Source organism: Archocentrus centrarchus, chromosome 1 (assembly GCF_007364275.1).
Source record: "Archocentrus centrarchus isolate MPI-CPG fArcCen1 chromosome 1, fArcCen1, whole genome shotgun sequence".
In the NCBI taxonomy this organism is placed as follows: Eukaryota; Metazoa; Chordata; class Actinopteri; order Cichliformes; family Cichlidae; genus Archocentrus; species Archocentrus centrarchus.
In genome coordinates this window covers 12,808,747-12,819,559 of record NC_044346.1, presented here as the reverse complement: position 1 = coordinate 12,819,559, position 10,813 = coordinate 12,808,747, and the positions used below count along the sequence as shown (strand labels likewise).

At 39.6% G+C, this 10,813-nt stretch overlaps 1 protein-coding gene across 7 annotated transcripts in view; it reads right to left on the bottom strand.

The window, feature by feature from the left end:
• LOC115781339 (oxysterol-binding protein 1-like) overlaps window positions 1–9,686 on the bottom strand; it is a 10,270-nt gene extending 584 nt beyond the window's left edge. The window contains exons 1-21 of one of the 7 annotated variants that reach the window (XM_030730975.1): window positions 9,537–9,686; window positions 8,603–8,773; window positions 8,120–8,328; window positions 7,865–8,027; window positions 7,653–7,764; window positions 7,357–7,555; window positions 7,118–7,232; window positions 6,936–6,999; window positions 6,654–6,821; window positions 6,318–6,563; window positions 5,954–6,074; window positions 5,632–5,735; window positions 5,395–5,490; window positions 4,895–5,079; window positions 4,531–4,760; window positions 4,337–4,375; window positions 4,115–4,162; window positions 3,091–3,129; window positions 2,956–2,988; window positions 2,783–2,821; window positions 1–2,355 (exon numbers count right to left, since the gene is read on the bottom strand). The exon at window positions 1–2,355 is cut by the window's left edge and continues 584 nt beyond it. In XM_030730975.1, coding sequence (XP_030586835.1) covers window positions 2,213–2,355; window positions 2,783–2,821; window positions 2,956–2,988; window positions 3,091–3,129; window positions 4,115–4,162; window positions 4,337–4,375; window positions 4,531–4,760; window positions 4,895–5,079; window positions 5,395–5,490; window positions 5,632–5,735; window positions 5,954–6,074; window positions 6,318–6,563; window positions 6,654–6,821; window positions 6,936–6,999; window positions 7,118–7,232; window positions 7,357–7,555; window positions 7,653–7,764; window positions 7,865–8,027; window positions 8,120–8,328; window positions 8,603–8,736 — 2,487 coding nt within the window. In that variant the 5' untranslated portion in view covers window positions 8,737–8,773; window positions 9,537–9,686 and the 3' untranslated portion in view covers window positions 1–2,212. Of the gene's footprint in view, window positions 2,356–2,782; window positions 2,822–2,955; window positions 2,989–3,090; window positions 3,130–4,114; window positions 4,163–4,336; window positions 4,376–4,530; window positions 4,761–4,894; window positions 5,080–5,394; window positions 5,491–5,631; window positions 5,736–5,953; window positions 6,075–6,317; window positions 6,564–6,653; window positions 6,822–6,935; window positions 7,000–7,117; window positions 7,233–7,356; window positions 7,556–7,652; window positions 7,765–7,864; window positions 8,028–8,119; window positions 8,329–8,602; window positions 8,774–9,280; window positions 9,428–9,536 lie in introns of those variants that run through there. The other 6 variants (XM_030730989.1, XM_030730979.1, XM_030730984.1 and 3 more) reach the window with 6 other exon arrangements.
• Between the last annotated feature and the right edge of the window lie 1,127 nt (window positions 9,687–10,813).

The window sequence follows — 10,813 nt, the reverse complement described above, 5'->3', positions numbered from 1 at the left end:
AACTAAAAGGTGCATCACCGCCTTTATATCCTCCATCAACGCAACTACTTATGATCACAGTTATGTCAATATTTGGTGTATTTACACAGAAATATTCCTAACACTGTTTTTGTTGTCTTCATTTTTAGAGTTCATTTTAAGTACACTTAAATATAAAATTAAAACTTTCCATCACCCGTTCAGTCCTTCCACTCGAGACAAACAACAGCAGACAAAGACTGAGACAAAAATCCTCGTATGCAGCTTTAGTGTTCTTGCTTAACGGCGCCTTCACATTTCATTTTGTGCCACTTGTATGAGCAGAGGCACTCTTATTGCCGTCTATCGAAACAAAATCTACACTTGCAGCACACAGCGACTCAAATATTTGTAATCAAGATTAAAGCTATGATCAATAAGTCTGAAGGTAACCACAAAGGCAAAACCACTCACCTCAAATGTCCTCTCATTTCACAAATCGTGTTAGCGGTAAACTCGGAGCACAGCTCTCCCGATTTAAATGTAATCACAAATGTTCACATGGATAGCCTCAGCATCTACTTTGAAAGCAGGAGTCAAATTCCTACTGCTAAGTTATAAAAATACATCTGAAAATGCATCAACTTTGAGAAGCACAGCAATTTTCCAACACATATGTTACAAACACAAATATTACAGCTATTTGAATTCTTGAGAAAAGGCAAATAAACAAAAAAAAGTGTTTAATGAGGTTAAAAGTAACTGTGACCTTTGCCCTCCGTATTCCAACCAGTTCATCCTTGAGTTCAAGTGAATGTTAAAAGAAATTCCCTCAGGGTGTCTCTGAATTACTGCATTTACGAGAGTGGGACCAACAGACACACGGACAACCCAAAAAACATGAACATGACAGGAGTATAAAAGGAATGATGTATGAAGCCATTTAAACGCTATATTTAGGTATTCTTAATAAGATCAACCCAACCAATATGAGGGACAGCACAGTTATAATAAATACTTCGACATCTTTTCATCAATGCTGTGTATTTACAGAGGTCACGAGGAGTGCTGGATGGGAGAAAACGGACAAGTCGAACAAAAAAACAAAGAGTCCAGTATGTAACTGTAGAACTGTAGTATACCTCCATAGTTGGTGTTTCACTTGAGGGATTAAAGTAGCACCACAAATCACCATAAATTCAAAGGCAAAATCTGGATTAGAGCCCGACTGATATATCAACCGATATTAGCTATTTATTGATCTATCAGTATTGGCATTTATAACGACCCATAAATGAAAATGAAAAAAAAGTAAAGAAGAGACAGGAGGAACACTCTCCAGCCATGTTATGAGTGTTGATGTTGCATAGTTCATCCACCAGAGGGCACTCTGCAACTTCCCTGCTGACAACACAGTAGGTATGAAACACCAAAAACAACTGATGATTAAACATTACAAATGATAGGGGAATCTGTTTAAGTGCTGAGTCTGAAAGAAAAAAAATATAATACACAAAAACGTGCATATTTTTAAAGGCCGGTATATCAGAATATTGGATTTTCACCAAATATCAGTATCGGTTTCCGTCTTAAAAAAATCCTTTATCAGTCAGGCTCTACTCTGTATCAAGTGTGTGTTATCGCCAAACTGTCAAGCCTGTGGTCTGAAAATGGTAAAGTGAATATTACTACAGGAACTGCGATTTGACTTAGTATGGTGCTGTGCTGAGGAGGCTGCATTAAAATATTAGGAACAAAAACAGGAATCTGTTAGAAAAACCTACACTGATCGTGTTAGGTAGTAGCTTAATCTATCAGGGCGAGCCTTGTATATTGAAAGGTGCCATCTGGGTCAATAACTGCTCTAACAGCACGTCCAAAGAAAATGCAGAATGACAGTCAGAATAAACTGTTGCAAACTGCAACTTGAAGGCTGGCTCAGAAAACCCTGGACTGGGAAGAAGCAGTGGAAAAAAAACCGAGACAAACATCAGGGTTTAAGAGGCAGTGTGAGGAACACCAACCAGCTGCAGGGTGACTACAATGTCACATGAGCATCATATTCTTATTCGAACATGAAGTCCAGTTGACCTTGATTTTGCTGAACTGAGGTGCTGAAGGAAGTTGGTCAGATGACAGACACCAAAGACAGGCTGATGTCAAACTTGATTTCCTAATTCATGTGATAAGAGACAGCATCCCTATTACCATCTTGTCATTTGAACACCACAGTGGGAAACTGATTCAGCTGCGATCAGAAGATGTCAGGGCACATGTTCCAGTTCCCTTGTTCCTTGGCCTCCCAGTATCCCCCCTTGTAGATGTGCAATGTCTCTCCAGATACAAGATCATCTATCTTCTCAAACCACAGTGCTTGGTAGGTGTCTGGATGGGCACCTGTGGAAAACAAAAGAAAAATCTTTTAATCTGGAAGAAGCTTTAGAGGGACCTGAAGTGAGGAGAATTAAAAGAGAAAAAAAAAAATCCACTCAGCCATGATTACATATCACACTTAAATTAAGCTGATATGCATTCAGAGTGCTGCCCATGAGAAACAAATGTTATCATTACCTTGCTCTTCAGATGCACCCTTATTCATAATAAACATAAAGGTGATACACCTTTTAGTTCCAATGTGCTGTACAAAACGGAGAGAGCCAGGCTCACAAATAATGCAGCGGCTGCCTAAAGCCAAAGTATGCTGATCAATCACAGAAAAAATGTCACTCTAGGGCTTACAGTGCAAATCCTACAGCTGTCTACAGCTACTCTAAGATAAGAGGATCTAAGACACGGGACAACAGGCGAAACAGATGTTACTTGCTTTTGGCTGGAGCTCCACAAGGACCTTCCTTGCCTTCCACTAAGAGAGCAAGTTGTAAAGAGGAAAATGATGGAGGTTGGACAGTTTTCTGGACTTGTTATTTGGATTCTACTACATTACTAGAAAATCTGACATATTGGCACTGTACATTAAATCATGATCAGAATACTTGCTTAGATAAGGGAAGAGTGACGGTCCATAAGGGGCTAAAAAAAAAGACAAAAAAAGGATGACTCTGGATGTTAAGACATAACAGAATAGTTGTGATCTGAAAATGACAGTGAGTGAAAAAGAAAGGGACTACTTGCATGCAACAGGTGTATGAGGGGGGGTGTCATCTGTGTCAGCTGAGCAAAACCCAGCACAAACATAAAAAGGTAAATCCACAACTCAGACACATCCAAAATCCACACACACACAAAAAGATTTATTCACATTTTAAAAGTGCCTTGTGTAGCATCTGAGGCATTACTTCCTTCTCAATAACACAACAGAAGCACAACAGACTAATCATAAAACGAGAGAACAGTTGATTTGTGTTAGAAACTGATGAAGATTTTGCTGTAAAAACTTATAGGTAATTTATATTTGATCTGATGAGGTGGTTCTGTAGAGGGTTAGGTTATAAATCTTCTCTTTGCTTGTCTAAACTGGTAAAGAAAATCACACACACACACACACACACACACACACACACACACACACACACACACACACACACACACACACACACACACACACACACGCACACACACACACAAGTGTGTTTTGCTATCTTTGTGGGGAATTTCCATTGACTTCCATTCATTTCTACAGCCTAAACCTTACCTTTACCCTTTTCCTAACCCTAACCATCACATACCTAACCCTAACCCTAACCTAAGCTCAATTCATACCTTAGCCCTAACTCTGACCCCTGACCCAAAAACAGGGTTTCCCCTTGTGGGGACAAGGTTCCAGTCCCCACAAGGAGCAATTGGTCCCCACAACGTAGTATATGTCAGGAAAATTGTCCCCACAAGGTATTATAAACATACGCACACACACACACACACACACACACACACACACACACACACACACACACACACACACACCCCCCAATTGGTGAAAATCTCTCAACGTCAGCCTGTCACTTGTAGCTTTGTCCATTATAACCCAGAGCTGAAAATCACCAGTGTGTCCAAAATGACACATATGAAGTCACTGCTATTGGCAAACACACCTTTCAACCACCCTGTGGACATCTCCAGTACTTGTTGCCCTGTAAAAATGCCACACAAAGCATCTTTAAAATGATACTGTGAAATGATACTGTGAAATGATACTTGCTTTCATCAGAAATCTCACTTGAACCAGGGCCAGTCTCTTTTGCATCAGCTAAATGGAACAGAAATACACAAGGGGACATTAAAATGTAAATAAGCTGTTATTAAGATGATGCAGAGGCTGTTAAGCACCTTGATACTGAACGCACAAACATTTAGTGTGTGCACTTTTGATTGCACAGTATGTTCAGACCAAAGGTGAGAACAGACTAAGAGGAGTACTTGCTTTTCAAAGGTGAGTCATTGATCGAAGCCTCAGTGACAGCTTAGGGTTAAGACAGGAGAAAAACAGACAAGAAATACCAAGACAGACAAAATGGACAAAAAATGAATGCACAGAGAAACGTCGGACAGAAACACAAATAGAAAAAAGAAAAAAAAAATACATACAAAACAAAATCTTTCTCTTTGGGTTCCTACCTTCCTCAGGTGAGCTGGCGACTTTAACGGCTTCCCTCTCCCTTTCTCTACGGGTGCTGCGTTGTTTTTCTTCTAGCCGCTGTTTCTCTGCGTTAGCCTCGTCCCAACGACCTTCCTCCATTAACCGCTGGTCAGGTCGCCGGCGACTGTCTGTCGGCGCAACTCCTTCTTCGGGTTCATTAAGTGTCAAAGCCAAAGAGGAGAAGTAGTACATGTTCTCTGCTCCCTCTCTGTATCATCCATTTGAAAACATTAAAAAGGTAAAGAGCAACAATATTTACAATGTTCTGGTCTCCCTCTACAGATCTATTTGTTTAAGAACATTTTCTGAACATTACAAATCTTTAAAAATAAAAACACTTACGGTAACGGGTTCTTTCTCCAGATTTCTTTGGCTTTGAGGGTTTGATAGACAGTCCTCTGTTTGCCTTCAGTGCCATTTTCACCTTTGCTGCTCTGCATAATTCTGGAAAACTCCATCTTCTCGTCCCACGTTCCTGATAGGACATAATGGGCCTTTCCATCCTTATCTGTTACTACTCCTGTTACCTAAGAGGAAAAAAAAAAGGCTTTTAGGTAAATGTTCAATTGGCAGGTTTTTGCTTACATATTATAAAACATTATAAAACACATTTTGATTGCATAGTGTAGATGCTGTAAGAAAATAACACCATTGACATTAGATGTTCCCTACAAGCCCCACTATCTCTATACAGTTCTGTCTGGCACTGGGTAAGAAATCTTCTAGGAAAATGACGTCTCAAGCAGAAGAAGAAGGACAAGGATGACTGGGAGAAGGAAGGAAACTGGGCTCACATTATTTTATTTAATAAAAAAAAAAAAAAAAAAAAAAGAGGAGCCCACCTTTCTTGGTATGTCTCTGGAGAAGTAACTGTAAGGAGCAAACTTGAGGTGGCAGCGATCTCCCGTCTTGTGGTTGACCACATCTATCTCTCCTGACTGGCACAGGACAAAATAAAGAAAGAAAATGTTCTGATGGTTTTGCAAACTAACCAGTACAAAAATCAAAACATTATATGAAGACATCTTTGTCCTTAGTTTGTAGCAAAAAATTTATTAGCTTTAACACTTTATCATTACCTGGTCAATCCACAATTTCCCAACAATAATGTTGTGAACTGTTGTGGTCACTTTTTTCCAAGAATAGTGATTGTTGCTCTTATCAAATATACACTGAATAGAACCTGGAGACAGAGAAGGGAATAATGTTGCATGTGATGAAAGCTTATCCCACATATCCTATGAACTGAAGTGACAAATGAAATACTGCACGGAGATAATGAATTACACTATTTGAAGACGGACAATGTGCACTGGGTAAAACATTTTTATAAAAAACAATCACCTCAGGATTAGCAGGTGTATTTTTCTTGTGTCTGCAGTTATACAAACACACACTCACCCAAAGGCATGATGGAGAGATATTTTCCTCTAAACTTGCTGGCCAATGTGATCTCCTGTCTGAGGGTCCAGCCCTTTTCAGAGAAGGCGTGGTGAGCTGCAGCAGGTGGGTGGTGACTGACCTGAGAAAAAGTGAATGTAACAAAGTTGACAAGTTAACATATGGTCACTGTAATTATTTGATGGCTTTGAGTGCACTAAGAAAATAAACATGACAACAAGAAAATGCTGCCTGAGTAAATAAAACATGTCTGCAATGGAAACCAATAAAACCTGAATCTGATCCTGTGCAAGATTCAAAACAACTGTCGTTTATGAAAAATCATGCAATGCTGACTCTTTTCATGTTTTATTTTTTTATATACCTGTTCGCAAATAGAGCGATAACCGCACTCTCTGTGCCGATCAAGCTCAAAGGTTTCTCCAAGAAGAGGATTGAAGGGCTTTCCTGTGCGGTGGACAGTGGTGGAGTAGGAAGACACTGTGAAAGCTGCCACATAACACATCTGCTCTAGGGAGCTATGACACTTGGCAGCCTTATCTAGGAGTTCGTAGTACTCCAGGTCTTCAGACAGACGTTGCAGCATTGACAAGGGCTCATTAAAATTCACCTAAAAATTCACAGAGATAAGTCTCATCACTTCTGGTTTGTTTCACAAGGAAAAGTCACATATATGTTGATGAGCGCACAGATTTCTTACAGGCATTGGTATCTTTGAGAGTTCCTTTCCAATACAATTCTTCATGATGCTCCACAGATTGAGGTAATAGTTTGGTTTGTCCGGGATACGAGTTCGCCTTTGCCGAACTGGCTCCAGCTCCAGTAGCTGTGGAGACTCTGGGTTAGATGCCAAAGATAGTTCATCAAACTGAAAGAAGAAAACATTATCAGGAGCTCGGTGGCTTTAATATAGTAATGCAATCAATAAAAAAAAAAAAAAAAAAAATCAGATCTGACTTGTAAAATATCAAACTTGACACACATTTACAGACTGATCATCTGTTCCAGTCTCACTGCTGATCCCACTGACGTTGCTGCCAGATCTCCTGTAGAAGAAAAGAAGAATCAAAGGTAAAACAAAACACATGGGGAGAAAATAAGGGAAAAAAAAAGGCTGACAATAAAAAAAACAAACAAACAAACAAACAAAAAAACAATTAGTACCTGTGATACTTGGGGTCAGCAGGGACAGTAATAAATTCTGCTGGTTCCTCCATAGCATCAAAGAACTCATTGTCATCATCCTCATCACTGACATCACCCTTCCCTGAAACACCCCCTAAAATGAAGAAAGTGTGGAACATGAAAGACTTAAAGGTTCAACAGACTGGTATAGGAAGGTGGCATGGCAGAGTAAACTGGGCATCCGAGGACAGTAGTTCAGTCGACAAAGAGACCCTTACCTTTGTTACCTAAGGTAGGATTACTGAATGAAGGAGGGAGAACTGTTGCTCCTCTGAAAGCTCTTTCCAGGTGGTTGTGCTGCTTGGCTAGCTGCTCTAGAGTCTCCTCCAGACGTATCCTCTGCTCTCTTTCAGTCTGTAAGGCCTTCTGCCAGCGCTTACTGTGGCTCTGGGCCATAGAAAGGAAGTCTCTACATGCCTGGAGGGACCATGGAAAAAAAGAAGTGCAACATATCAACAACACACTCAGAAGCAGAGCTGTGTGCTCCTTATTCATTAACACTTGGATTACTTACATTGATCATGGCATTGGAGGTGATTCGAAACAGCGTGGCCCTCTCTGTGACTTGTTTGATCTTATCTCCCATGTCCACTCCAACACGAAGGCCCTCCAGTTCTGATAAAGACCTGAAATTGTGGAATAAGAACATAGATGGATAAAAAACAAAAAAAAAAAAAAAAAAAAACTAAATAAATTAATGGATAACATTCTTTTGATAAGCACTACCTCTGGAGGGCAGACCCATGCTTGGCAATGAGATCATTGCAGGTTGCGAGATCCTCCACCTTGCTGTTGAGTGTGCGTAATGTAGACTGGATTTCTGTGTTACGGCAGTCTACACCCTGTCCCAAGTTAGGCGTGACTGCAGGGAAATCATCACCTGAGTCATCTGAGGGAGAAAACAGAGAGGATAAGAGTTTGTTCCTGAGTGCCTTTCAAAGCTTTCAGGAATTCTCCTGTATTCTTCAGGCAATCTCATACCAGATTCTGCCTGCATTCGGACAGCCTTTGCTTTTGCAAGTTCCAAAGCAGTGATCCATCGCTGGCGCTCTATTTCTGAGCTGGCCTTCAGGTGATAGGTTTGTGCCCCTCCGTTGGAAATGACAAAATTGCATGAGTCTTCCACAGCAATGTTGGCTGTGGCCAAGTTGATGGTGCCTCGGCACGTGTGACCCATCTCTGCCTGAGTCCTGAAGAAAGAGACAATGACGGCAGTCAAAGTTTTCAAATCACTTACTCATTTATATGAAATGATAATGTATGTGCACTGCTCAGAGATCTTCATGGGGTTACGACGATCATGTTACTGTCCTGTACCAAAACCCTTATTGCAAAGTCTACCTATATTAAAATTTTAATGCACGCAACCACTTTAATCTGCACTCTTTTCATGACTATTTGAGCTTAAAATGGAGCAAATCCATTACAAATTATTATAGCTTCGGTATTCTTCATATATCTTACCTATAGTAAGACAGCAGGCCATTGCTGAGAACAAACCAGCGTCTCTGGTAACCTTTTATGTAGTTTGTCCATTTGAAGAGCCACCCTTTGTACGTGTCTCCAGAGGTTGGAGTAGGGGACTTAGGCTCCGACATTACAACAGCCTGTGGTTTCACTGAGTGATGTTAGGGACTGTGGAGAGAAAAACATTTACAGAATATCTCACCTCAAAAATATTTACAGGTGCTTTTATATTTACTGTGCAGTTTGTGTCATGTACATTTGATACATGATGTAATACCGTAAAAGGTATACACATTTTAACAACATCCTAAAGTTTTATAACACTCTATAATCTAATAATGTATCCATCTTTAGCTATATAAGACAATGTGTTATGGGTTACGGAAACAGACCACCATTTAAGTTAATGTTAGAGTGAGCCATCAAAATTAATCCTACATCGCCACACTTATCAATGTTGTTTACTGTAACAGTTATGCCCGTTATAAAAAAAAAAAATTCTAAATACGATTCAACCCTGGACCTAGCTCTGGCGCTGTGAAACTTTTCGGCTTGTGGCTTTCTGGAATTAAAACAAAACGGGCTGAGGGACGCTGACATGACTCCCGTAACCTGTTCCGCCACAGTTTACTGCGTTCAACACTCATATCCAAAACAAAACAAAACACAACTCACCGCCGGTAACAATCAGCTCAACAGTCCACTGAAGTGTCAAGTTAACAACCCTGACAGCCAACTTCACCGGAGAACACGTCAAAGCTACTTAAAACTATACCCGCTGTCACTAAGCTTGCTGCTAGCTAAACAACAAGAAGCTCCAAAAGAAGCTGGCACGCCGCAGAAGATGAGAACTGTTACTTCAAACCGCGCAACCCCCTCACTCTTTACTCATCCAATGCGTAACGTAATGTAATATAGCGGCAGCACTCACCTATGGGTGCGCATATCGTGCGGGACGATGCGGTGGCTCGATAGTTTTAGCTTCGCTAGCCCGTTTGCTACAGGTTGTGCATCAAAATAGCGTCCGGCCAACAACTAAACTGTCATCTTTAGTTCCACCAAGCAGCCATGTTGGTAACGCTTTTAGACGCTTATGTTGGCAGTTATTTGGAAGCAATACATACAACTTTAATTTTTAAAGGTATGCGGGATATAAAAATTGCATGCAAAGAGCAACCAGTTTTAAAAAATAAAAATTATATCAACAGTTTGTTGATTTTGATGATGAGAAATATTTTATCACAGATTTGGATTGTTTTTTGTTTTGTCACCATAGTTGAAATGGTTAGAAAAAGTGCTCTGCTGCCCCTTCAGTAAGTGGTACCGAGGGTGGTCAGGATTATCCATAATGGATAACCTCCTCCTAAAGTACTGCATTAATGCAGTGTGAGGAAAAAACCTTAATGTCCACATTCATTCACATTCTAATTCAAAGAAGACATCTGATCATCTTAAAAGGTTGAATAACCTACACATAAAACACTTGCTTTATAACATTATTCTGTTAAATTATTAAAAATATCTGAATCAACTGGATATGCCCTACCAATGTTGGTATGGTTTACAATGAAAATAAATATTGGTGACATTACTATACAATAAAATGTTCACTTATTTGAGTTTACTTTCAAAAGTCAAAACTACATTGCTGTATGTAAACCCTGACTTCCAGTCAGCCCAGTTTATGTGAGAACTTACAGATTATGTACTAGTGTATAACAGATAAAATAAAGATGTGCCAATATATTAGGTACACCTTGCTAATACCAGGTTAGACCCCATAACTGTCTACATTCTTCATAGCACAGATTCAATAAGGTGCTGGAAACATTCCTCAGATTTCAGTTCATATTGACATGACAGCATCACAGTTGCCTTACTGTTGAGTGTGAATGTTTAAGGTCAATGCATGCATCCAGAATGCATTTTTTTTTGTTAACACTTTTGTATCATTTACGGTCATGTTAGTTTCATTTTTATATATATATATATATATATATATATATATATATATATATATATATATATATATAGAAATGTGCCAGTCCACAATTAGTCCCTACTCCAACAGTGTCCAACAGACAATCAATTCAATAAATCTATATGTTTATATAACACCAGATCACAACAATGTAAGTCTCAAGGCACTTTCTTGGGTAAGGTAAATAACCCTCAATATTACAGCAACAATTTAATGTTTTAATCTGA